The sequence below is a fragment of the Fusarium vanettenii genome, assembly GCF_000151355.1.
Source record: "Fusarium vanettenii 77-13-4 chromosome 5 genomic scaffold NECHAsca_12_chr5_2_0, whole genome shotgun sequence".
Taxonomy (NCBI): domain Eukaryota; kingdom Fungi; phylum Ascomycota; class Sordariomycetes; order Hypocreales; family Nectriaceae; genus Fusarium; species Fusarium vanettenii.
This window is the reverse complement of record NW_003315872.1, coordinates 1081770-1106831: the sequence shown is the minus strand read 5'-3', so window position 1 is coordinate 1106831 and position 25062 is coordinate 1081770. Positions and strand designations below refer to the sequence as shown.

The window sequence follows — 25062 nt, the reverse complement described above, 5'->3', positions numbered from 1 at the left end:
ATTGGGACTCGGGTGATGGTCAGAATCGAATGTTTGGCAATTGGCTTCTCTCGACGTAGTTCGTAGTTCTCGACCCCCCAGGGAGCGGACGCTGGGGCCGGCCGGCGGAATCGGCTGACGGGCTGCCGAGAGCGGTAAAGCCAACGCACCACTCGGAGGTACTTGGTCTTTGTACCTCCGGAATACTTTGATTCTGTCAAATGCTTCTCCGGACTCCCGGTCTTTTGAAATATCTCTTCTTTCTGATATTCAAGCTTCGTTCCTGAGGCATGTGATCTATCCCGTGACCTTGCTGCAGCTTGCTTCATGTAAGCCGTTCAACCCTGGCACGCTTTGTTTCCCCCCTCTGGAGGCACCGAGGTGGTGGGGACAGTGCGCTACGCTTGTTTGCCTTTTACTTTTTTCCCACCGTGATGGCCAACCTTTTCCTCGGTGACTGGGTTTGGGTACAGCTGGTTCAGCATATCCAATGCAAGGAGGGAATGCAGTGCATGGGCAGGGGGAGCCGCCAAGTGTGAGTGAGCAAGGGGGGTGAACAGACCAAACCACGAAGAAAAAGGACAAGAATCACAAGTATCTACAAACATTTACAAGAGAGGGGCTTTCAGGGATTGGGTCCGAGTGACCTGCAGAAACAAAAGGTTTGTTTCTGAAGATGCTTTTTTGTTGTTGCGAGTACGTAGATGTTTAAGCATCAACAGAGTCACTGGCGAATGGTGGAATCTTCTTTGAGAGCCGCAAGCTCTCCCGATCTGCCCTTTCCTTGATAGGCAATGAAGATAATCAGGTCTACCCCTTGGCGTCAAGCTTATGATGGACTTGAAAATGAGGAACTGAGTGAAAAAAAGGTCGACTCCTGGACTCTCCCCTGTCAGCAGTCGTGATTTGTTCAGCAGTGATTCACGTCACGTCACGACCCTGTGACGAGACAGTGCGACGCCTGACTTGCTGCTCCCCCGCCATCATTGCCTCGCGGGGCCTCTTGTGATTCACCGACCTTGATGGAGCTAAACTAGATTAGGGCTAGACCGACGGCCCCGCGCGCCTGGCCTCCTCCCTGTCACTGCCCGCCTGCCCTCTTGCGCAGTGCCAGTGAGAGCCTGCCTGTCCGCCTACCGCTACCGCTGCCTCCGCCTCCTGCCTGTTGCTGCCTTCTTTCTAGTCTGGCCGACCGCTTATCTGTGCCGTGCCACCTTTAAGGCTCTCTTTCTCATTCTTCTTCTACCTGACGCAAGCCGATCGTAACCTAAGCTCTTTCCTCTCCATCCCAACTCCATCTCGATCTTCCCATTTCTGCAACCTCCATTTTGCGTCTTCCTGCAAAAGCCAAGCTCGACTTTGAACAACAACAACAACACACTTACCGCCTTCGATCTTATCAATCATCCACCATGCGCAGCAAGTTCAAGGACGAGCACCCCTTCGAAAAGCGCAAGGCCGAGGCCGAGCGCATCCGACAGAAGTATGCCGACCGCATTCCGGTATGTCATCTTTTCTTGTTGTGTTTATTTTGTTCGACGTCGGCTGCGACTCGACGAGAGACTGTCGAGGGTATGCGCGGGGTCACCGCCCTGCGTCGTCCCGTCAGACATGGCTGCCGCTGTCGCTGCCGACGACACTTTCGAGGGATCGAGTGCTGACAAACGCGCTGAATAGGTCATTTGCGAAAAGGTCGAGAAGAGCGACATCGCGACCATCGACAAGAAGAAGTACCTGGTCCCCGCCGATTTGACTGTTGGCCAGTTCGTCTACGTCATCCGCAAGCGAATCAAGCTGTCGCCCGAGAAGGCCATCTTCATCTTCGTCGACGAGGTCCTTCCCCCCACGGCCGCTCTTATGAGCAGCATCTACGAGGAGCACAAGGACGAGGACGGGTATGTCTACTGTTGCCCTCCTTAGAAATGAACCTGTTGCTGACATGCGTCTAGTTTCCTCTACATCACTTACTCTGGCGAGAACACCTTTGGTGACGCGTAAGAGCAAGTCGTATTGGATCGGTACTCAATTCTACGTCGAGAATGATGAAGGCGTTTCGGTTGTATTGGGTGATTCTATTTTGTTGAACGGTACTGGTTATTGTACTCTGATTTCGAGCCGGGATATCGGGATGCAGTAGAGCCCGCACTGCTCTGCGTCTCGTCGCAAATCCTCCAGCTTTGTTGGTATTATTCTGACAGCGCGAGTGGAACGAGGACTGCAAGTTGGTAGACAATATCAAGCCTGCTGCCCGAAGATCTGATTTTCGTCATTGCGTTGAACCGTATTCCATTTGTCACCAGGACAACGTCATTTCCCTTGATGAGTCTGCCCGGATTCAGTCACGCTGAGCTGAGCTTGATGGGAACAATGACTACTTCCAGGCAGCTGTGCTCATCACCTGATGACCTTAGCTCCGGAACTGACGCTAGCACGCCATGTGCCTGGACGGCTATTCTAGATTAGCGCCTTGGTCTGCGTGTGATAAGCGAGGCTTTCCAGTCGCTATCGATTCCTATCCTTTGGGCAACTAAGGATGCTGAATACGCTCTTTGTATCCATATCTCAAGAGTGAGGAATCACTGGCTGTGATCGCATTTCCCTCCTTTTTCTATGATCTGTCCATCTGAATGTGTGCATGAAGACGAAAACTCTCTGTTGCTTCTGTGCTTTCGAGGGGCGGATATTTGGTACACCACCTTCAACAAACCCTCATGAATGTTTCTTAGCAACTTTGTTTAATGGCCATTTTCAAACATGATAAAATAGATATAGCGATGAAAAACGAGATCTTATGTAAGGCCGTCTTCTAATTCCCGATTCAATTCTTATGGTAGGGTGCAAGCTGGACATGTAGATACAGGTAAGGCAGTGAAATACGCGAACTTCTCAACAACTTGTAAGTAAACGACGACTCGATCGTGATACTTTCTGCATGCATATGAACCCTAACCTCCCTACCCTCTTTAATCTTGATTGTTGCCACGTCTTCCTCTTTCCTCCTCCAGCTCCTCTTCTCCCACCCTCGCCTTCATCGTCCCAAACTCCTAGACAAGCTTACTCACGAACTCGGCAACTTCTTCAGCACCTGGAGGATCTTGTGATACCTTGACAGTCTTGTCACTTAGAATACGTCTAGAAGACGCCCGAGCCAGATCTAACCATCACTATTTCGTATTCATTGTCACTTCATCATAGAGCAAGATGGGAGCGGAACCAATATTCCAAGAACCTGATGTTCTCCTGCCTGTCCACGAGGCCGAGATACGACGAGAATTTGCCATCAAGATCGAGTCAGAAATCCGCGCCCATCCGAAAACCGCAAACTTCAAACTCAACGCCGCACAAGTCGCCATTATCCTGTTCGTTCCCTTGTCCACCCTTCGCCCCGGCGGCTACCTATCGTCTGGAGTCCTATCGGGAAAGCTGCATGAACGACTAGTGGGCCTGCCATCACTTGTCAAGCATTGTGAGTATCGATGGTTCATCCTTGGCTTGGTATATAAGCTTGCGAGCTAACGATTTCCTCTCCCCCCACAGTCTTGAATCAACTGGTACCCTATAAAAGACCCTATAAAAGACCAGAACATCCTGAGGAGCGCAAGTGCACGGAGCGAGACGGAAATGTCTGCGTTCTAATGGGCACAAGCAAGCCTTGGGTCGGCCATATCGTCCCTTACGCATGGAACGACACCCAGGCCAACACCCAGAAGACAGAAAAAGTCTTTCAGCATATCCAAGCCTTCTTCGGCAAACATTCGCTCCTTAGATATCGGCTATATCTTCTAAACCCACGGCAACTAGGAGGCTCCGACAAGGTGTGGAATATGCTTTGTCTCGGTCTCTCGAGTTCCTGCTTTTGGAGAAGCGCCAAGCTCGCATTCAAGTGTTTGCGCATCAAGTCGACTACCCAAGACGAGTCTGTTGTCATTCTACAACTCCATTGGATGCCATGGCGATATATGGAACCGGCAAAGGAGATGTCGCTACAAGGAGAAGACAACGACTTTGACAAGATGGTTGAGTGTGCCAAGTCACTTCATAGTGACGAGGACTCTAACTTGATTTATGAATTGCCCGAGCTCTCGATCCCATCTGGACACTTGATCCATGTCAGGATGCCCAACTCCGAAGCGGTCCATTTCAAGGCTATGATCGACCTCCAATGGGCCATGATCGTTGTGGCTGCCTTTTCTGGTGCTAATGCGCCTTTACTCAGACCTGACTATGAATAGTTCTATGTCGGCTATTATAATGTGGATGACTAGGAGTTGAGAACCAGGGAATGGGTCAAGGCACACACTGGCTGCCACGGCTGAAGTAGAAGGGTAGCAGATATTTGGCAGCCATGTCAAGCTGGCTATGGCGCATCTTTGTTTAAGAACCAGCGCGGGTTCCATCCTATCTTCGATTGTCCTACCTCCTACCAGGTGTGCGATTAGACTAAGAATAACAGACAATTATGAGAGTTTACCTAGGATGAGCACCCAGATACCCCAAGTAATAAGTCGAATAGCCAAGTTGCTGTGCTAGATATCAGCGCCTTTGACAAATGCCATGACAGCGTATCGAAAAGCACCATTTGCATATCCACGCCTCATGGCGCGAAATGATTGCAAAAAGGCAATGCCATCACGGCCCTGTGTAAAGGCGAATGCCCAAAGAGATGGATTTTGGACGAGCGACCAAGTAATGTCCCTGTTGAGAAACGAATGAGCCTGGTAATATGGCTAACTGGGCGAAGTACATACCATGTCTTTCGGACCTCTTGACTGATATCGTTTGGACCAGAGAAGATGCTGAGCCCTGCCTGGTTCGCAAGATCGACATAGCCTTGCTGAGTACAGAGTGGGGGAAGAAGCATGCCATCTACCCTGAAGTTAGTATTGGAGCAGGTTTTTGTTATTTAGTCACTTGTTACCTTCAATGGGCTTGATGTCGTTGACAAAGGCCGCCTCGTCTAGGTCCTCGGCTTTAAACCAGTCCGCCAACACAAGCTTACCCCCCGGTTTGAGGACCCTTTTCGCGTTCTCAAAGAACAAAGCTTTGTTTGGGAAATGGCTTAAAGCCTCACTTATCCAGACGGCGTCAAAGGATCCTTGCTGGTCGTCAAAGAAGTCACCCATCTTTTCGGCATCTAGCTCGAGAAACCGGACCTTTCCGGCGCCCAGTCGGGTGAAGCCACCGTCATCTAGGCTTTTACTCGAGTCCGTCTGTGGACGTTCTTCACTCGCGGCTTTGGTGAGGCGGTTTGCGATCTCGACTTGCTTGGGAGAGATGGTGATGCCTGTGACGGAGCAACCATGCTCGGAGGCTAGATAGCGAGACGTCCCACCGATGCCGCATCCCACGTCAAGAATAGCCGTCTTGGACGAAAGCTTTGAGGTGTCGAGCAATAGCCGGATGAGGTTTATCTGTGCCTCCTCTTTCGTCTGCGTTTCCTGGGATTCTAGAGTTGGCCAGTACCCGTGGTGGATATGCTCGCCCCTGGCATGAGGAGTTAGTAGGCTGAGGGAGCAAGATACACAAGAGTCAAGGCGCGGAGGATGATGATGCTTTAATTGTGATCAAGGCCAACTTGAAAACGCACCACAAACTTAGGTAATAGTCACTGGCCAAGTCATAGTGGAGCTTGATCCTGTCTTTGAGAGCTTGCATGGTGGAGTGGGCGAGGCCGAGAGGAGTGTCATATTGCTTGCTTAGGTCGGTGGCCTGGTTGTCAGTCGCCGTGGTAGCCATGGTTGGTGAGTAGTTGTAAAGATTGTATAGCAATCAGGATGTGCAATCTGGTGAGTTTGATTTACTGGCAAGAATATGATAGTGATGGTGATGGGGTTGAGGGTATTCAAGTCGGGAATCTTGATGTACCCCGCTATCCAGGGCAGCGCGACAGCAACTGCTGAGTGGGTGAAACCACCGACGCATCCGAGACACAGAGCCTTCCTCGAGCAAGAGTAGCCATGGCCTGAACACTCGTACTTCAGCCGCGTGTATGGATCTGGGACATGAGAACGAATGCAAGCATATGCTCGATCTGTGATCGTGGAGGCGCTGGAACCTTTCACCGCTGTGGAGTCGTCAAATCACCAGTGACTGCTTGGCAGACACATCCATACCGGCGAAAGCAGTGCACGGTGCTCAAAGAAATAAACGGTCTGCCCAGACTTCAAATATCACAGTTCCAGGCCGTCTGGCTATTTTAAGCTTGTGCCGTGATGGTTGGGCTGCATCTTCTCGAATGCCAGGTTCTCGTTTCACGACGCGCCAACTGAACCGTGAGCCGCTGTAATTACAGCCAATCATTTCACACGAAGCGGCCCAAACAGCGACCTCTTTCGATACACAAGGCGCTTTGTAAAATTACAACCCGAAAACACTTTACGAGAACCGCTGAAGGAATGATTCTATTATCGTCACCTATTCTCGCCATGAATAGCTCGGTTCGTCTTGAGGTGGGATGGTGTTCCCTATCCCAGTTCCCCTCCATATGACGTCACAGCTCCCAAGACCAGAATTTAAGCTTGATTCACCATCCGCTAAAGAATGACTCTTCCTCACCGCAGACTCTCTCGTTTCAGAATCTGCACGGCGATGATCAGAAACACGAGCTACCTCGTTCCAGAAAATCCTGTTTCGACGCTGTTCAGACTTGCCAAGTGGCAGGCCTTGGAACGAGATCGGCGGTTGTCGGCCACGTGAACCCTTGTTCGCCAAAGACCCTGGAGGGACCCTTTGACCTATTTTAGAAGCCCTTCCGGGGTGGCAGGGACCAGGGACCAGGGATAAATGGGCTGAACAAAGGCTTGATTGGACCTGAGGCGTTGCCTTCTCCCACACTCTTCACGACGACATCCCGGTCCGCCACCGTGAAAACGTTCACCACCACGGGCTGCGTTGGAGATGATCCTATCCGTTTGGAATATGGCGCCCTTTTGTTTCTTGAGAGACCCTGCTATCGCCAGTTACTTTACGATGGGTCTCGGTGCTATTCGCCCATCTCGCATGCCGTAGTCGGTCACGGCCTCGGGCACAGCGATGGGGGGACCTGCTCGAAATGGCGTCACTCTCTGCCCGAAATCAAGATGCGTCGTTTCCCTATCAGTTAAAATGACCTGCTCTCCGCTGCCGTGCCTGATGGTGAGACTTTTCTTTTCCGGTGGGCACCATTCACGACGTCGTTCCGTGGTGTTTTTACCCCCTTGCTCATCTGCGTGAGTCACTTGTTATATATCTACGCTTCGGTTTGCACCCCATTCACTTGGAGGTTGCCTATTGATGCCCGTGATATTGTGACTTTTTTTCTCATTTGTGCAAGTTTGTCAATTCTTCTCTTTTTGGAACGACCTATTAAACAATCCGTGCTTGAGGCGGCTGGGCCACTTCAAGTGACAAGTCAAACAACGATAGCCCAAGGCCTGAAAAGACTCATCAACACTCCAGCCTCCCCATTCTATTAGAAACGTCAGCTAAGGAGACGTCAGCTTCGGACCTGTTTGAGCGGCCCGTATTCTTTGTGTGCTCTCGGCTCAGTTTGAAGCCTCTTCTACTCAGGCCTCCTACTGCGTCGTGAGTGGCCACCGGTGTTGGGCGGGCGCTTAACCCGACCTCACTTTGCAAGGTCTAAGCGCCAGCCGCTCAAAGGCGAGAAAGGAAATCTGAGGGCGGTTCTGAGTCTGGTTCCTATTTGGGGAATTCTCATTCATTCGAGGTTCCAATAGTGGAGTTTTTAACATGGGGTAAGTTGCAGCGCCTTGCAGCCAAAACTTCCCTTATTGTCTTTGCTCCCCTTCCTATTGTCCTATTATTCTACATTTTGCTTCCTCTTTCACACACACAATCTCTCACCTCCCCTCATTCACAACAATAAACAAGGTCATCATGGAATCATAGAGTCTAGATCGGGAAATCTTTTGCTCACGGCCGTTAATTTTCCTTTGTCCCATTTCTTTCATCTCTCTCTTTGTCTAGTTAATCGTCACACTTCCTCCGTCTTAATCCAGGGATCACTCGAATATTGGCATCATCCTCTGCCTTTCCCTTCAACTTCTATTCTCTCTTCTCTATTTTCATATTTGATCTTTCAGAGATACCAACACGCATAGATTCAACATGTTCTCCTCACGGAAACAATCCGACGATCCGCCGGTCTACCCGGCCGTCCCTGACTCCCTCCGGACAGAGTCGATCGAAATGTCCGAGATGCGAAAGGTTCAGGAAGCCCGCGCTGATACTGCTCCTACCGTTACTCCGTACCTCAGTCTCCGGTCTAGACTCTCTCAGATTTGGATGAATCGCTGGACGATCCTCCTCCTTCTGGTCCTGATTCGAGTCGTCATCCTCATCGCCGACCTCAATGACAATGTTGGGGATGCCAGAACCAAGGCCCTCTCGGCCTGTACCAAAGTCGAAGATGTTGGAAGCGCCATGGCTTCCATGCCTCATTACCTGTCACGAGGTGTCAACGAGCTTGCGGCTTCTGGCATCGAAAAGTCCATCGAGGCTATGGTGTACATGCTCGACCTCATCATCGTCGGTGTCCAGAACCTCATCATCTTCTACATCAACTTCCTCACTGCCACTTACGTCTGTCTCATCACAGCCATGGTCCACGGTAGTCTTGACGTCGTTGCTAATGTCACCGAGGATGCCACCAAGGCGTTCAACAAGATCATCGACAAGGTTTCCAAGGAGATTGAAGACATTGCCGGAAACCTTGAGGATGGCATTAATAAGGTTACTGAGGGCATTGAGGACTCCGTCTTTGGTGATCTGATCCCCGACATCCCCAAGGTCAACTTCACGGAGCCCATCCAAGACCTCAAGAACTTTGACCTCAACTCTACGACATTTGTCTCGGACGTTCGCCAACTCGAAGAGGATCTTCCCGACTTCAGAGAGGTCCAGAACCTGACCGAGGAGGCCATCTCCAAGCCTTTCAACTTTGTTCGCCAAGCTCTCAACGAAACCTACAGCAACTACAAGTTCGATCGGGATGCATTCCCTCTGGCCCAGAAGAAGCAGCTGACCTTTTGCTCTGAAAATGACGCTCTCAACGAATTCTTCACCAACCTGTTTGAGCTCATCGCCAAGGCCAAGACAATCTTCATCGTCGTCCTTGTCATCCTGGCCGTGGCTGCCATCGTCCCCATGGCCTGGCTCGAGATCAAGCGCTGGCGAAGACAGCAGCAGCATGCGCGTCTCATTGCTAAGGGCCAATTCGACTCCATGGATGTTGTCTACATCGCCTCTCGCCCCATGACCGCGACGTGGGGAATAAAGGTCGCCTCTCGCTTCAAGGGCAAGAAGCAGATCCTGGTGCGTTGGTGCATCGCCTACGCCACCTCTGTACCGGCCCTGTTTGTCCTGTCTCTCGCGATTGCCGGTTTCTTCTCCTGCTTCTGCCAGTTCCTCCTTCTCAGGGCCGTTAGAGACGAAGTCCCTGCTCTGGCTGACCAGGTTGGCGCCTTTGCCGACGACGTGGTGCAGAGCCTGGAGAGCGTTTCTGACGATTGGGCCAATGGCGCCAACGGTGTCATCAAGGGCCTCAACGACGACATCAACAATGACGTTCTCGGCTACGTTACTAACGCTACGGATGCCGTCAACGACACTCTCAACACCTTCCTTGAAACTATGGACGATGGCCTCAACACTGCCTTCAAGGGTACCATCCTCCTCGACCCCATCAAGACTGTCCTGCACTGCGTCATCGGCATCAAGATCGAGAGCGTGCAAAAGGGTCTCACCTGGGTTCACGACCACTCCCAAGTCAACTTCCCCCTCTTTGAGAACAACACATTCAGCATGGGTGCCAAGGACTCGATTGATGGTGACTCGGATCTTAACACGTTCCTTGCATCCCCGTCGAGCGTCACTACTGATGAGGTCACGGGGGCTGTACAGGCTGTCACCGACTGGCTCCACAACAATCTGATCCAGGATGCCCTCATCTCCACCGGCCTGCTACTTCTCTACTGCCTTGTGGTACTTATCGGAGTTGTATGGACACTGGTTGGCATGGTCTCGCCCGACAAAGGCCGTGCTGAAGGTGGCATGCGTTACACCGGAGACAACCGACCCAACGCAAGTCCCCATATCGGACATCACGACGAGACCAACCCCGGCGGCGTCATGCATTTCCCTCGATTTGGATCCTCCTCAGGCGAGGAAGACAGCTACAGACAAGCACCGAGCGGAGGTGACGAAAAGCTCATGTCCGGCGCAACAGGGGGTCGTCCCATGCAGGTCGAGGGCAACCAAAGAAGCAGCTCCTACGGCTACCTCGACTCGACAAGCGGCAAGTACTAGGAAGTCTGGAGCCCATTGACCGGTTGAAGGGGAAATGGGAGGGAGGCGTCAAGATTCTCTCCATCTTTTCTTTGTTGCAGTTTTTCTCGCTACTCCCGGTCTGGGCTGGACCTTGTGCCGGAAGATACTCTCCCTAACGTATGACTGCATGAAAGCGACGAGGGGATCATGATGACATTGCATGGACGGCGTTGATAATACTTTGGAACTGGAGGCAACTCGAAATCTTTTCTTGTCATTTCATTTGTTTTTGTACTGCTTCGAAGGGAGAACATCAAACAGTTGGCTTCCGTATCAAAAGGGGCGACCCCGAGTCTGGGTTCACGCGGGTCTGCACATCACATACTGTAGTCACGATGGCAAACCAGATTGTTCCTAGCCCTAGATTGAGACAAGAATAACAACTGATGGCTACACGTATGCAGTCCGTATGTCGTGGTGATGTCGCGTGTAAGTCATGTTGGCGCCTCGGCGGCCATGCCCGGAGCTGCTTGGCGCATGCATAATCCTCCGGGGTGCATGATTCAAGGGTATGGCGTCCATCTGCCAACAATGAATCATACAAACCGTAAGTTAGATCCGCTAATCCATGCCATTCCAACGGCCATGTAACGTGTTTTGGTGAGTGCCATGTCCTCCAAGCTGTCCGGAGTTGTCATCATGACTGCTGTTTTAGGCAAGTCCGGGGCCGGAGTGGGGTACATGGATGCCCGCTGCAGGGCGGAGTGTGGACGGAACATGCAGGTGCAGGCGACGTGCAGGAAGGAGCAGCGGCGGCAGGAGCTAATCGAGCCAGAAGTGTGGCGGAGAGCATTCTTCCGGAATCGGGTGGCGTAAACTTCCAGTCACCAAAGGAAACTCCAACTCGTTGATTCGCTTTCCCCGACTTTTTTCTTTTCTCTTAAAAAGAGTCCCAAGGCCAGCATCCTTTTTCGAGTCTACAAGTCAAGAAATCAACTTCTACGACGAACAAGACATTCGATTAGAACCATGGAGGCCATCAGACAAACTTTCCAGCGCTGCAAGTCGCAGAACAGGGTCAGTTCACACTCTCAAGTTGCCCCTCCGCGGGGTAAAGAGACAAGAGTCACAACTTTTTCATCGGGAGTCGTAATGGACTGACAATGGGTTGAATATAGTCTGCGCTGGTATCATATGTCACTGCTGGATATCCCAAGCCTGAGGACACCCCCGATATCCTCCTGGCTTTGGAAAAGGGTGGTGCCGGTGAGTGCCTCTGGTCCGAATGACGTTGCGATTTTTGCGCTGATCACACAAAAAGATGTTCTCGAGCTCGGTGCTCCCTTTACCGACCCAATTGCCGACGGCCCGACCATTCAGACTGCCAACACGGTTCGTACGAGATTTGGAAACATCAATGGGCGGGAATTGACTTGGTGTAGATTGCTCTCGACAATGGCGTCACGATCGAGTCCACCCTCGGCATGGTCAAGGCGGCCCGAGACCGCGGTCTGAAGGCTCCTGTCCTGCTCATGGGCTACTACAACCCCCTTCTCAGCTACGGTGAGGAGCGACTCCTCGAGGATTGCAAGACTTCTGGTGTCAATGGCTTCATCGTTGTCGATTTGCCTCCCGAGGAGGCCATCTCCTTCCGAAAGCTGTGCAACAAGGGCCAGTGAGTTGAACCACACAGCGAAACCGAGACTTGATACTGACTCAAATATTCAAGCCTTTCTTACGTCCCCCTCATCGCTCCCGCTACTTCTGATACCCGAATGAAGATTCTCTGCCAACTGGCCGATTCTTTCATCTATGTCGTATCAAGAATGGGTGTTACTGGCGCTACCGGAACTCTCAATGCCAACCTCCCCGCTCTTCTGGAGCGAGTTAAGAAGTACAGCGGCAACAAGCCCGCCGCTGTTGGATTCGGTGTCAGCACCCGTGAACACTTCCTGAGTGTCGCTACCCTTGCCGATGGTGTCGTCGTTGGCAGCCAGATTATCACAACTATCAAGAACGCCGAGCCTGGTCAGGCTCTCGCCGATATTGAGAAGTACTGCGCCTATCTGTCGGGCCGCGATTCGGAGGAGAACACCCGGGAGGTTGGTCTCGTTGAGGCTGTTGCCGGAGCCAAGGAGCCTAGCGGAGACAATGTCACTGTCGAGGCAACTGTGACGGATAACGATATCAGCGCCGAGGAGGATAGTGCCCTGGTTGCTCAGCTCGCCGCTCTGCACGGCAAGATTCCTGAGCGATTCGGCGAGTTCGGTGGTCAGTACGTTCCCGAGAGCTTGATGGACTGTCTGTCACAACTGGAGGACGGATTCAACGCTATCAAGGACGACCCTGCTTTCTGGGAGGAGTACCGGTCTTACTACGAGTACATGGGACGACCCGGCCATCTGCATCTGGCTGATCGTCTGACTGAGCACGCTGGCGGCGCCAACATCTGGCTGAAGCGTGAGGATCTGAACCACACTGGTAGCCACAAGATCAACAACGCTCTGGGACAGCTCCTCCTGGCTCGAAGACTCGGAAAGACCCGCATTATCGCTGAGACCGGTGCTGGTCAGCATGGTGTTGCTACTGCCACTGTCTGTGCCAAGTTTGGCATGGAGTGCACAGTTTATATGGGCGCTGTAGGTCTACCCGCTTTCACGACTCTGTGATACAGTGACTAACACTTTTATAGGAGGATGTCCGACGACAGGCTCTCAACGTTTTCCGTATGCGACTGCTCGGCGCCAAGGTTGTCGCTGTTGAGGCTGGAAGCAAGACCCTTCGAGATGCCGTCAACGAGGCCCTCCGCGCCTGGGTCGTTGACCTTGAAACCACCCACTACATTATCGGTTCCGCCATCGGTCCTCACCCCTTCCCCACCATCGTGCGGACGTTCCAGTCCATCATCGGCCGCGAGACCAAGGAACAGATGCTCGAGAAGCGAGGAAAGCTCCCCGACGCCGTCGTGGCCTGTGTCGGTGGAGGCAGCAACGCTGTCGGCATGTTCTACCCCTTCGAAGACGATCCCAGTGTTAAGCTCCTGGGTGTTGAGGCTGGTGGTGACGGTGTTGAGACATTAAGACATAGCGCTACCCTCACCGGTGGTTCCAAGGGTGTCCTGCACGGTGTGAGGACGTACGTCCTCCAGGACAAGCACGGCCAGATTTCCGAGACACACTCCGTCTCCGCTGGTCTTGACTACCCCGGTGTCGGCCCTGAGCTGAGCTCCTGGAAGGATAATGAGCGAGCCAAGTTCATTGCCGCCACTGACGCCCAGGCTTTCCTCGGTTTCAGACTCATGAGCCAGCTTGAGGGTATCATCCCCGCTCTCGAGTCGGCACACGGCATCTACGGTGCCATTGAGCTGGCCAAGACGATGAAGAAGGGCGAGGATCTGGTCATCTGCCTGAGTGGTCGTGGTGACAAGGATGTGCAGAGCGTGGCGGATGAGCTTCCCAAGCTGGGACCCAAGATTGGATGGGATCTCCGTTTCTAAAAAATGATACCATGTTGAATAAGAGGTTGTATGTATGTTGTGTAGTTAGCTCCTGAAATGAGAACATGACCAAAAACATGAAAAGAATATGTCTTTTTTCTATCTTGAGCTTCTGGGCGGTTGGTGATACAAGGGTTGTTTTGGCGTTTGATATGAGAAACAAGGGGCTTTTGGTACATATAATACATGAAACATTTATACCGTAACGTTGTCCTTTGTCGTCGTCGTGTTGAGGTCGGCCTCTGCCTTGTCAAGCTCCTTGAACAGCAGCGCCTCCTCCTCGTCCGTCAGCTCCTCAACACCCTCGAGATCCGCCAGATCCTCATCTCCCAGTACAAACTCATGGACCGAGGCGGCCTTGAGCTCGGATAGCGTCTGGCGACTGCGCATGCTCAGGGGACCAGGCGTGGCAAAGTCCAGAGCGTACTGGATAACATCGTCCCTGTTCTCAATCTCCTTTGGCTGCATGCCCAGCGCCACCCTCTCCTCATTGAACCTCTTTTGAATATCCCTCGACTGCATCAGCAACCAACGCAGGTTCCATCCTCCAGGTCCCAGCTCCTTTAGTCTCGCAGGCTTGCTCTTGAGGAGGTACTCCTGCAGGCCACCCTCTCGGCGGATGGTCTTAAGGACGCGGAGTGTCAAGCGGGTCTTTACGTTTGCGTCGACGGCGGGGAGGTGGAAGCTCTTGACGTGGACGTTGGGCCTCCAGAAGCGGCGGGCCTTGTTGTTGTACTTTTCCGCGACCGTGTTGCCAAAGCGGATGCGGGCGCTGCCGTACAGGCCCCGGTTCGACTGCTTGTAGACCCGGCGCTCGCCGTAGGGGTAGGGAGGAATCAGCCGCGAGGGGAGGAGGTGAGGCTTGATGGTCTTTGTCTGCTGAGGGAGAGTCGTGCTGAATTGGCGGGCGAGGATGCTGCAGGTTGTCGTTGATGGTTGGAGGGCTGCCCTGAGGGCCGGCCGCACGGGGGCAAAGGATGCCATTGTTTCGGGGGGAGGCCTTGATCGTGGTGATTCGTTCAAGAACGAGGCATTGGCCTCAATTGGCGTCTGGGCGGGCGGGTATCCGAATCACACACCGTCAGAGATCGTTCCGTCCGATATCTCTATCGTGCTCGACTTTCTTGGTGTTGAGATTTTTGGGTCCCCGCGGGCTTGCTCGGAAGCGCTTGATGTTCCGGCCCCGGAGACATGGGAGAGCAATCCAATCAGGCGACCCCACTTTAGCTTGGTTGGTGAGAGCTTCACTAATACAACATAAACTCAATGCAAGTCTGTTTGTTTATGTTGTTGATGATTTCGCAATGACGGCTTTTCCGCCCGTTGATGATGCAGTTTTGCAAAATAATCCCGATTTTTCAAATCTCTACAATAAACTCACAAATGTCATTCTGAATCCTGATGGCTCTACAAAGGAGGACCCCGCGGCCAAGGAGCGGGCGGTTGTTCGAGAGGTAAGAATATGTACATCTTACAATGCATGACTGATTCTGACTTGGGCTTTAGGAACTGGATCGTCGACGTCTGACCTCTGCGAAACACCACATCCTCACACGCGCCGTAGCGACAGCAACACCAAGCACACCGCCAGCGACAAAAGCTTCCTCCCGTCTTCGAGCACCGCAGAACCAACAACAGCCAGACACGAGATCCCAGCAGGCACCTACACTTCCTGAACCACTCCTCGACCTTCTTGTCGTCCTACCTCCCTTACTAGACGCCAGCATCCCGCCTCTCCCGCAAGATACCCTCGAGCTTCTCTTCGCCCACCCTCCGCTCTCCGACCTTGAGACACTCCTCCCAAGTCTCGCGCCTCTCATCGCATCAAACCTACGCTCTTCAGCCCTAGGTCTTGCGCGAATCGCCCACCCGACTACGAACCCGTCTTACCTCCACCGCCATATCGCCTCCCTACCCAGTACCCTCTCCAACCTCCGCTCAGACCTGACCGCCGCCGAAACCGATCTCTCGACCCACCGCCTTCGCTCCCTCGCTACCCTGACCTCCCTCCTCCAAGCCGCCAGCCAAGCTCTCAGCATTCTCATCCGTGCCCTCGAAGCCAAACACGGCGTCGTCGCGCGCAGTCTCGAGATTCGCGCCGCAGAGGTCTCGCTACATGCCCGTCGTTACGACGCCGAGGCCGCCATTGCTGCATCCTCAGTTCGTCGCGCCGTATACTCGCCCGAGGCGATCGCCGCACTTAAGAACTACGGCGCTCATCTTCGCGATGCCAAGAACCGCGGTGAGGAGCGTGTCCGTGGCTTGACGGCTGAGCTAGGCGAGTATGGCGTCGGGGTTGAGGGCGGTGAGGGAAAGGAGAGAATGATGCGAGAGATGTCGCGGGTGTATAGGGAGATGGGACGACAGATGGAAGATGTCAGAGGAGATCTTGATCGACTAAATGTATGAGAGAAACTCCTGTCTTGTCTTACATCATGCCTGGGCATCAAGATGATAGAGTCTCATCTCATGTATGGAAGCGAAGCCTGTTTTGTTTACATCTTTCACATTTCACAGCGTATACCCATTAGAATAGCAGGTAAATAGGCACGAGGCCCGTGTCTTTTTTTCAGGTTACTCGTACATATATTTTCAGTTTTCGTCTCGTCGTTATCCATCAGACCAGACAGCCCGACCTAAACCCAAGACTAGGGGTATTTTTCAGTCCATCCAATCCCTGCAGCTTTCATGACCGTAGCTGTTTTTACCCAAGGGAAGAGTCTATCAGTAGCCCTGCCAATGTCCCGTTGGATTATCCTCCACTTCCCTCCTCATTACTGTCAGTACAATATTTAACCCTTGATCTTGTAGATGGCCTCGGCGAGACGGCCGACGTTCTCAGAGGTGATACCGGCAACGGAGATACGGCCGTCCTTGGTGGCGTAGACGGAGAACTCCTCAGCAAGGCGGGTCATCTCCTCGCTGGTCAGACCAGTGTAGGCGAACATGCCGATCTGGTTGGTGATGTGGGACCAGTCGTGCTTGGAACCGAGCTTCTCGAGGTTGTCCTTGAGGAGAGCACGCATGGTGATGATGCGGTCAGCCATCTCCTTGACCTCACCGAGCCACTGCTTGTACAGAGTGGGGCTGTTGAGGATCTCGGAGGCGATGCGAGCACCGTGGATGGGAGGGTTGGAGTACAGAGGTCGGATGAGGATCTTGAGCTGAGAGTCGACACGCTTCTTCTCGTCGGCATCGGCGCAGACAATGGAGAAGGCACCAATACGCTCACCGTAGAGACCCTGTCAATTTGTTAGCATTCTGTACGATACCGAACAAAACCCGAGCATGTCCGAGACTCACCATGTTCTTGGCGAAAGACTGGCAGAGGGCAATGTTGTGGCCCTGCTCAACGAAGTAACGGACAGCGAAGGCATCCTTGTCGGTGTCACCGCTGGCAAAGCCCTGGTAGGCCATGTCGAAGAAGGCAAAGTGACCCTTCTCCTTGACGACATCAGAGATCTGCTTCCACTGCTCCTGGCTGGGGTCAACACCAGTGGGGTTGTGGGCGCAAGCGTGGAAGAGGAAGACGCTGCCGTTGGGGGCAGCCTTGACATCAGCAATCAGACCCTCAAAGTCGAGGCCGATGGTGCTCTTGTCGTAGTAGCGGTACTGCTCAACCTCGAGACCGGCGTGGTTGAAGACGGCCTTGTGGTTAGCCCACGAGGGGGTGGGGATGTAGATCTTCTTCTCGCCGGGGAAGAACTTGGCGAGGAAAGCAGCACCAACTCGGAGGGCACCAGTACCGGAGATGGTCTGGGTGATGGTGATGCGATCAAGGGCGGGGTTGTTGGCGCCGTAAGCCAGCTTGGCGGCGGCGGGAGCGAACTCGGGGACACCAGTGATGCCGGCGTACTCCTTGTTCAGCTTGGCCTCGACCACCTTCTTCTCAGCCTCGCGGACGGAGGGCAGGACGTAGGGCTTGCCAGCATCGTCACGGTAGGCACCGACACCTGTAAACGGATCGAGTCAGATTAAGCTCGGACACAACGGGGAGCCTCCGCGGTCGGTGCGAGGGTAATGGCGTGGGGGTGACGTCGGACGTACCCAGGTTGATCTTCTTGTCGAACTTGTCGGCCTTGAAGGCTTCGGTGATACCTGGAGATGGGGTTAGCACCAATGCGCTTGGTGATGAGGTGTTTTTTCGAGCACCATTCCCCTCTGTTCGGGGGAACGGAGTATGAATCATACGTACCCAGAATGGCCTGTTTTTGTGCGAAAGAAGCGATTGATTAACAACGGAGCTTACAAAAAGCTCAAGAGCGCAAGAAACAACTTACATCCTGTGACAAGTTAGCATGAGGGGAAACGGAAGATGCGCATTGGCAGTGTGGGAGCTTCATACGGGAGGACCCTGAGGGACGTTGGCCCAGTTAGAGGCGGCACGGATGGCAGCGAGGTTGAACTGGGCGGGACGGGCAGCCTTGCGGCTGGCAACTCGGAGAGTGGACAGCATTATGAAGGTGGTGATGGGAGGAGGAATTGATGAAGGAGGGGAGATTGACAGAGAAGAGGGAGAAGTAGGAAAGAAAAAGGACAGGAGGAGTCAGGCGGATTAAGGTGAGCGGAGTGAGGCGATGTGATGGTGGAGGTGGGCAAAAGCGTGGTGTCTAGTCGATCGGAGCTGCACGGAGGAAGGGTAGGAAGCTCTCAGCCAATTAAGAGGCTGCATATGGTTCGAGGCCCCTGCAACTGATGGGGTCTTTCTTCGGTGCATGTGCCATTCTGCAGTCCGTTCCTGCCCAGCTCGAGCTCACCTCACGGAGTCACGGCCAGTGGGCGGGCCATGCCCTGCCGTGCCCTGGAGACGGAGAAAATACAGTGGGGCTACCCCGGACATCGGCGTGTTAAGAATGGCAGTCTCAGGCGCTGCTCGCACCCTGCCGGACGGGCGTTTTGTCTGGGCTGTCTGTCATGCCCTGTGGGCGTGGGCAGTTCCTTCCATCTGTGTCTCATGTGTGCGTCCAGCTGAGTGGTGCGCCTGAGGCGGGATGGATTTTCCTTCCCTTGTCGGTCATTGTTCCTTTTGTCCACTGTAGAGTGTCATTTCCATTCACCCATTTCTCACGAGTGACTTTAGTCATTTCCTCGTCTCATCACCATGCGCATTGATGAAACGAAGCAACGGTCAATGCTGGATCAATGGAACGGACGACGGAGCTCAGAACCCCCGTTATGAATCGCCCACCTAGATCGGGGCATCAGGATCCGAGCTTCTAAAAGCCGGACCCAAAACAACAAGGGGACTTAAGATCCGGGAATCTGGAGATCTATGGAGGGTTTGCTCAACTCCCGGTCCATCCACACATAATTCCTGGAACACCGGCTTTTTCCTGTTCGTCCGTCTCTATTCACGCACACCACTCAACACTACCGCCATCGCCAAAACACATATTCCCACCGGATGAGATCCGCTCTGTACCACCTGCAGACTTTCACCAGAAAAGAAACGAAGCTCTCATCAACCGTCGGGAACCGCATCCGACCCTCTCTTCTCTCTCCAAGCGCTTCAATGCTCCGGTCTGCTCCGGCCTGTTCACCGCGCGTCCCCTTCTGGGTCTTCCGCTGGGCCTCTCGTAGCGGGTCCGCTCTCACAGGATCCGCTTCCAACACCGGCCATCTCCAGACTTCTGCTCCGTTTCTCCAGCAAGTCACCTCGTACTCCGGTCCATGCTAACGCTCCCGCTACCGCCGCGAAGCCCTCGCTAGCTCGCTCCTGTTGCATCACCGAATCCTTGTCGCAGCCTCTGTCTTTCTTGCCCACCTCTTCCACCCACAGACCACAGACCACAGACCACAGACCGCCCTGTCCCTGACTGCCGGTCCCGTCCTCGTGACCGGCCCGGTTCCGTGTTGCCTTTGCAGCGTGGGATATTCATCTGACAGCAAGCCTCAACGCAAGCCTCAAGCAGCTGCCTGCGGCTGTCATCAAAGGATACGGTCCAAGACGAAGCAATTTGCTCAAGAAGATATCTGATCGAATTGGTCCTTTGACACCAAGCCAGCCTGCATCGCCAAGAACGTGGGGGCACGGAAATTCCTTGGCATTGAGCGTGAGCTCCAAATAGACGCCAACCTGACTGCGCATCATTACAATTATTCATGACGGTTTCAACTAGAAATACATTGCGACCTTTTGTCGTTTCCCCAACCTCCATATCCAAGGCTCATGCATCACCCTCTCCATCAGACGCCAAAGCCGATGTCAATGGCAACGCCAACGCCAATCGCCGACCAAGATCCGAGATATCGCCTTGATGAGATCTTTTAACCATGCATGGCATGGTGTAACCCGCAGGTGGCACAGCGCAGGGGCTCGTCATCTGGGGTAGCTTCGCACAGAGCCGTGCATGGTCGGCACCACCATCTCTTATGCGCCCTCGCAACCATGGACGCATGACCACCATTTCGTTCATCTGATCCGAGTTAGGCCTTCTCATCAGCCCTGTCTGATGGTGAATCGGCCAGCTCTTCGTAGCGGTTCATGACGTTTTCTTCTACCGTCTCATGGAACACGTCCACTTCAGTTGTGGCAAACTTCCTGGCACTGATGCCTCGCTCAAAAAGCACATCGAGTTCCGCAAAGGTTCGGCCGTTCGGCTCTGGCAGGCGGAAGTAGGTATAGATGATGCACAAGAAGCAGATGCCGCCCTGTCACCCTTGTCAGCAAACGGCACTTGTCAAAGCAGCCTTAACGGATATTGGGACCTTACCCAGAAGAATCCGGCATAGTTGCCCCAGTCCCAAGCGGTAGGGTTGAGCATATACGGCGTCAAGACGCTGTTGATGATGCCAATGATATTGCTATTCACCATCGGGTTAGCGAACCGAACTAGCAACATGTTCATGGTTGCAGCAGCTCTCGGGATGCTATCCCGATCACCGTTGCGGGGTCAATATTGAGAGACTCACTAAGCGTTACGACCCAACACAACAGTCTTGATCTGAAGACGACGGGACGATAGCTCGCCAACGAGGGAGTAGCACACGGTGCCCACACTGAGCTGGTAAAAGAGTGCCCACACGATCATCATGCTGCCAGTGGCCAACGATGCCTGGTCTCGGTGGGCATCAGGTACCAGGCCGAGGAATCCCATGACGAAAAGCATGGAGCAGAGACCACAGAGACCGTAAAGATATAGGGTTCGTCGACCAATACCGAGCGTCATCAAAGCCCAAGCACCCAGCACGCCAACCATATTGATGGCATACTGGCCGAGGGCGAACGAATATGCCTTGTCGGCTGAGAGACCGGCCTGCTCGAGGAAGTAAGTGGAATAGTTGGAGAAAGAGTTGCCGCTCAAGTTCTGTATCGCCCAGGTCATGCAAACGATCTCGGTTCGGCGAAGATCGACCCCTCTGAAACAGTCCCAGTATGAGGCACCAGCAGTCATCTTCTCCTCGAGGGCAGTGGTGTGCACCATCATGGCAATGGTCTCGTCGGCGTCAAAGTCAGTTTCGCGGTCAAGGCTGGTTAGACGCAGCAAGGCCTGCTTGGCCTCCTGGCTACGACCCTTTCGGACGAGCCACCAGGGCGATTCAGGCGCAAAGAAGATACCCACGCAGAGGGGCAACGGCCACATCCACTGCAGGGCATAGGGGATACGATAAGCCCACTCGTCGGTACGGTTGAGCATGGAGCGGATAACGCCAATACCAATCTCCTGACCGAGACCCCAGCAGAAGTTGACATAGGTGGTCAAGTAGCCACGGAGAGCCACAGGGCAGACCTCGGACGCATAGGTGATGGTGAGAGTCTGAAAGATACCCCACGGGATACCGCACAGAATCTCAGCAACGAGCAGAGTCTGGACGTTCTGGGCGGTAAAGAAGATGGCCGTGAAGCCGGTGACACAGATCAGGCAGACACACACGGTGTATCTATACCCAAGGCGCTCCGAAACCCAGCCGTTGATGAAGAGACCGATAATTTCACCACAGTTGGCACCCTAATCGGCAAACTGTCAGCGACTACTCTTCTCTCTGAGAGCGAAGACACGAGGATATAGGACGAGTGTCCAACTTACATTGCTCAGACCGGCTTGCCACGCGGCGGGAACCTGGTAAGTGCCGTCGTCGCCAAGAACACCATACTTTTTGTTGAACTGGGGGAAAGCGTCTAATGGCAAGTGTCAGAGGATGGCTCAACTACAGGGATGGAATGTTGAGGGTAGTGATGCTGGGTGGGCATCCCAGGCTGTGTTTGAGAACAAATAGATTGTCAAGTGGACAAGGGGACTGAGAGCCATACAAAAATTGTTGACAAGACTAATGTCATAACCCTCCATTGCGATACAAGTGGAGATAAGGATACTCCAGAAGATGGCCTTGGGGTAAAGCTTGATGCCCTGACGAAGGGTCATGTTGCGCTCCTTGTGAGCGGCGGCACGGGCATGCTCGATGATGTTACGGTGCGTCTTGCTGGGATCGGAGCTGTCAAGCGCGGCCGAGTCGTCAACGGCCGAGTCAATAGCGGCCGAAGTATCGGCAGGTGTCTTTGACGGCGGGGCGTCAGCCGGGGCTGGCGACACCTGGTCTTGGTTGTCGGCCATGGCTTTGCTTGGTCAAGTCTGCAATGGGTGGGAGAGCTTGACAAGCTATGCCAAGATGGTGTTGTGGCTCAACTGACGGGAACCAGGAGAATACCAGTCTTGGATGGCTCAGAGACGCTGATGAAATTGAATGTCAGCCAGGCCTCAGGCAGACTGTCTGAAGAGCTTCAGACAAGTGAGAGATTGCGAGACCAAGGTCGGGACTACACTCGAACTGATAAGGTCTAGGTGGACCAACCAGGATAAAGTAACAATAACCAATGCGGCTGCACAAGAACGGTAGCAGCACTCACCATCGACAGCGGCAACGAACAAGCAAAGCAAGAAGAAGGACACAAGGAGGTGAGAAAGTCTGGGCCAAAGTCTGATGGGGTCGGGAGGAGCCTTTCTTTGGAAAATTATGGGGCCCCGAGGCCGACGAGTTTTGCTCTAGGGGCGGATTCTCGGCTCCAAGCGGGACGAACCATGGCCGGCCGAGTCGGGATAAAGACGTTTTGCTCATTTCGGACGGCCCAGTATGTGACTTGTCTCTTACTAAGAGACCGGGACTCATGAGGCCATGAACCGTGGGCAGAGGAGAGGTTGGGTTCAAAGTGCCATGCATGTGCAGTCCATGTCCAAGTGGGCCGTTCCAATCTTTACTCGCAGATGGCCGGGGTCTCGGTGTTTAACGGCTGAAGTTTATGGGTTATTAGAAGGTGAGGAAATTGGAGCTTTTTGATTGCCTTTTCGGTCGTCTGAGTGTCCCAAGCATGCCTGAGCATGATTCGCCCATGGTTAAGCCCTTCACAACATGCTTGTTAGCAACCTTCTCGAACCTTTATCACGCAAGAAACACACCGTCAATTGAAGACATGCGGCTCCGCTTCCCTGGTTGCATGGCGGTCTCGGCGTTGACGCCCAGAAACTAAGAAAGATCAGCAGCCACTCAGCGTTGTCGAACCCCTGAAGTCGCCGAGCAGTTGGAGAGATTCCCATGGCCGTGGTAAGGCCGGGCGAACTTCACACCAAACGCGATTTGTTAACCCCAATCAACACGAGTTATCAAAGATCCTCGTAACTCCCTATTACACCCTTCGTTTTCTCCATGCTGTCGTGTAATGTACACATTCTTACATCCGTCGTGAAATAATGTCTACAGAACCGGTCCCCTCAGTCCTTCTTCCACACATCCCTCCACCACTGTTTCAGCCCATATGCCTTCTCCTCCGCTTCAACGTGGACCCTCACATTGTCCCCCTTCCCAGCCAACGACTCTAACAGCCCTGTCTGCTTGGCCCTCTGACCAGTACCCCCAAGCGATCTTGCTGTCCCACCCGCCGCGCGGTCTCGAATCTCTCGTGCCACTGTAGGCGCTACATCAGCAAAGCAAGAGTTGAGCTCCCGCTCGAGAGCATAATAAGGCTTCTTTGCCAAGTCAGGCGCCATGAGGTTGTAGCTCCGCGCCAAAGTGTTGAGATGCTCAATCGTAAGCTTGTGATATGCGTGCTCGGCCTGTTCCCACGCTGCATCACGAAACGGTCTTCCCACAACTTGCGGAGCTTTTTTTATTCCCTCCTCTTCAACCTTTTTCCTCGCAATCGGGTTATGAACCTCTTCAGCGGCAGCGTACTCTTCTGCTCTTCTCATCTGCTCCTGCAACGAACCGCCCCTCGAAGAAATCATCCTCGCCGCATGTCTCCGCCAATCATTCCTCAACCTCGCCCGAAACGCACCCGCTGCCTTGACGAGCTCCTGTTGTTTCTCAATCCACGGTGGTACCATGTCCTGTCGCTGAATCATCTTGTTCATGATGTACTCTGTCGTGTCGATGAACGGGTTATCGGCCCTTGCGTCCCTTTCAATGCCTTTGCCTCGAGGAATGTTCTTGAATTGACCCCGAGCGATGGCGTTCTCGATACGCTCGTTGGCAAGCGCCGCTAGCCCGCTGATGGTGTTTGGCAGTGCCCTCGCCCCTGGTTCAAACCTCTCTCGCAGCTCCTTTCGCCAAGCCTCCCTCTCCTCTTCGCTCATACCGTTCTTGGACTTATCTTTGGCTCCCATGCCGACATACGTAGACACCCTATCCCTTGCCGTAGCAACCTTTTGCCCCGGTGACCGAGTAGGCTCTTTTTGAAGCCGCATGTCCACCGGCGGCGGCTGGTACTTGCCCCTAAGACCAGGAGCAAGCGGCTTCTTTGCATCGTCGAGCATTCTGAGCACCGTGTCCGCCGTGTTCTCCTCCCCCGTCCAAGCCTGCGCCGAAGCAATGTGTCTCGTGCCCTCGCCTGCCGACGAGGACAGACCAGCCTCCGTAAAAGCGCCCGCATGCTCCGACTTGAACTTTGCATCGGCAATCTTGCTCAAGAGCCTCTCCTTCAACTCATCCGAGAAGCCCGCATCCTCAACTGCTCGACGTCCCGCTCTTCCGCCGGTGAAAAGGGCTTCCTCAGTAGCTTCCTCTAATCTTCGAGCCATTGGGCCCAGCTCCTTCTCGGATGCCGGTTCTTGTTTCTTGACTTCTTCATTTTTGGTGGATTCCCCTTGTTTCTGACCCTCATCTTGAGGCTTGTCGACTTGGGATGAGAACCGGGCGAGTGGCAATGGTCCCCGCTGGCGAGAAAGCTGAAGGCATCGCCGGCAAACAAAAGGCATCCGACGGAGGGATAGAGCTGCATTCATGGTCTCCTACAACAAATGAAACAAACAATGTAAAAATGAAGAGAAATTAGATAAAAGTGAAGCCGACAATGCTAAGTTCCAGTCTGCATCAAGGTCGCCATCACGGCA

At 53.5% G+C, this 25062-nt stretch overlaps 10 protein-coding genes across 10 annotated transcripts; 5 read left to right on the top strand and 5 right to left on the bottom strand.

Annotated features, from left to right (window-relative positions):
• Positions 1 to 1211: 1211 nt before the first annotated feature.
• NECHADRAFT_100430 (uncharacterized protein) lies at positions 1212 to 2248 on the top strand. The gene is made up of 3 exons (XM_003048203.1): positions 1212 to 1481; positions 1657 to 1874; positions 1929 to 2248. The coding sequence occupies exons 1-3, from the start codon at positions 1392 to 1394 to the stop codon at positions 1975 to 1977; spliced, it is 357 nt and encodes a 118-aa protein (XP_003048249.1). The 5' UTR covers positions 1212 to 1391; the 3' UTR covers positions 1978 to 2248.
• Positions 2249 to 3180: 932 nt separating this feature from the next.
• NECHADRAFT_80168 (uncharacterized protein) lies at positions 3181 to 4211 on the top strand (the record flags this gene model as incomplete). The annotated part of the gene is made up of 2 exons (XM_003048202.1): positions 3181 to 3449; positions 3557 to 4211. The coding sequence occupies 2 exons, from the start codon at positions 3181 to 3183 to the stop codon at positions 4209 to 4211; spliced, it is 924 nt and encodes a 307-aa protein (XP_003048248.1).
• Positions 4212 to 4505: 294 nt separating this feature from the next.
• Positions 4506 to 5715, bottom strand: NECHADRAFT_80167 (uncharacterized protein; the record flags this gene model as incomplete). Its single annotated transcript, XM_003047997.1, has 4 exons — positions 4506 to 4674; positions 4728 to 4845; positions 4898 to 5463; positions 5567 to 5715. 4 exons carry the CDS (start codon positions 5713 to 5715, stop codon positions 4506 to 4508), a joined length of 1002 nt encoding a protein of 333 aa, XP_003048043.1.
• A 2370-nt stretch (positions 5716 to 8085) lies between these two features.
• On the top strand, positions 8086 to 10699 carry NECHADRAFT_69142 (uncharacterized protein; the record flags this gene model as incomplete). Its single annotated transcript, XM_003048201.1, has 1 exon — positions 8086 to 10699. The coding sequence occupies one exon, from the start codon at positions 8086 to 8088 to the stop codon at positions 10282 to 10284; it is 2199 nt and encodes a 732-aa protein (XP_003048247.1). The 3' UTR covers positions 10285 to 10699.
• A 502-nt stretch (positions 10700 to 11201) lies between these two features.
• Positions 11202 to 13821, top strand: NECHADRAFT_60884 (uncharacterized protein). Its single transcript, XM_003048200.1, has 6 exons — positions 11202 to 11322; positions 11424 to 11511; positions 11567 to 11637; positions 11688 to 11920; positions 11975 to 12884; positions 12938 to 13821. Exons 1-6 carry the CDS (start codon positions 11275 to 11277, stop codon positions 13739 to 13741), a joined length of 2154 nt encoding a protein of 717 aa, XP_003048246.1. The 5' UTR covers positions 11202 to 11274; the 3' UTR covers positions 13742 to 13821.
• On the bottom strand, positions 13820 to 14828 carry NECHADRAFT_69132 (uncharacterized protein). Its single transcript, XM_003047996.1, has one exon. The coding sequence runs from the start codon at positions 14723 to 14725 to the stop codon at positions 13937 to 13939; it is 789 nt and encodes a 262-aa protein (XP_003048042.1). The 5' UTR covers positions 14726 to 14828; the 3' UTR covers positions 13820 to 13936.
• Positions 14829 to 15045: 217 nt separating this feature from the next.
• On the top strand, positions 15046 to 16150 carry NECHADRAFT_39914 (uncharacterized protein; the record flags this gene model as incomplete). Its single annotated transcript, XM_003048199.1, has 2 exons — positions 15046 to 15195; positions 15248 to 16150. 2 exons carry the CDS (start codon positions 15046 to 15048, stop codon positions 16148 to 16150), a joined length of 1053 nt encoding a protein of 350 aa, XP_003048245.1.
• A 383-nt stretch (positions 16151 to 16533) lies between these two features.
• Positions 16534 to 18197, bottom strand: NECHADRAFT_80162 (uncharacterized protein; the record flags this gene model as incomplete). Its single annotated transcript, XM_003047995.1, has 6 exons — positions 16534 to 16983; positions 17045 to 17694; positions 17789 to 17839; positions 17937 to 17946; positions 18022 to 18024; positions 18087 to 18197. 6 exons carry the CDS (start codon positions 18195 to 18197, stop codon positions 16534 to 16536), a joined length of 1275 nt encoding a protein of 424 aa, XP_003048041.1.
• Positions 18198 to 19820: 1623 nt separating this feature from the next.
• On the bottom strand, positions 19821 to 22293 carry NECHADRAFT_69126 (uncharacterized protein; the record flags this gene model as incomplete). The annotated part of the gene is made up of 5 exons (XM_003047994.1): positions 19821 to 20392; positions 20455 to 20545; positions 20654 to 21690; positions 21769 to 21860; positions 21993 to 22293. The coding sequence occupies 5 exons, from the start codon at positions 22291 to 22293 to the stop codon at positions 20168 to 20170; spliced, it is 1746 nt and encodes a 581-aa protein (XP_003048040.1). The 3' UTR covers positions 19821 to 20167.
• A 1152-nt stretch (positions 22294 to 23445) lies between these two features.
• Positions 23446 to 24927, bottom strand: NECHADRAFT_39922 (uncharacterized protein; the record flags this gene model as incomplete). The annotated part of the gene is made up of 1 exon (XM_003047993.1): positions 23446 to 24927. One exon carries the CDS (start codon positions 24925 to 24927, stop codon positions 23446 to 23448), a length of 1482 nt encoding a protein of 493 aa, XP_003048039.1.
• Positions 24928 to 25062: the final 135 nt, after the last annotated feature.

What these genes read in the sequence shown, in the direction of transcription:
- NECHADRAFT_100430 (XM_003048203.1), top strand. Translation starts at nt 1,392, where the DNA reads ATGCGCAGCAAGTTCAAGGACGAGCACCCCTTCGAAAAGCGCAAGGCC. An exon ending in AGTATGCCGACCGCATTCCG is followed by an intron (nt 1,482 to 1,656) that starts GTATGTCATCTT and finishes CGCGCTGAATAG; the next exon opens with GTCATTTGCGAAAAGGTCGA. An exon ending in GAGCACAAGGACGAGGACGG is followed by an intron (nt 1,875 to 1,928) that starts GTATGTCTACTG and finishes ACATGCGTCTAG; the next exon opens with TTTCCTCTACATCACTTACT.
- NECHADRAFT_60884 (XM_003048200.1), top strand. Translation starts at nt 11,275, where the DNA reads ATGGAGGCCATCAGACAAACTTTCCAGCGCTGCAAGTCGCAGAACAGG. An exon ending in TTTGGAAAAGGGTGGTGCCG is followed by an intron (nt 11,512 to 11,566) that starts GTGAGTGCCTCT and finishes TCACACAAAAAG; the next exon opens with ATGTTCTCGAGCTCGGTGCT. An exon ending in AAGCTGTGCAACAAGGGCCA is followed by an intron (nt 11,921 to 11,974) that starts GTGAGTTGAACC and finishes CAAATATTCAAG; the next exon opens with CCTTTCTTACGTCCCCCTCA.
- NECHADRAFT_69132 (XM_003047996.1), bottom strand. Translation starts at nt 14,725, where the DNA reads ATGGCATCCTTTGCCCCCGTGCGGCCGGCCCTCAGGGCAGCCCTCCAA.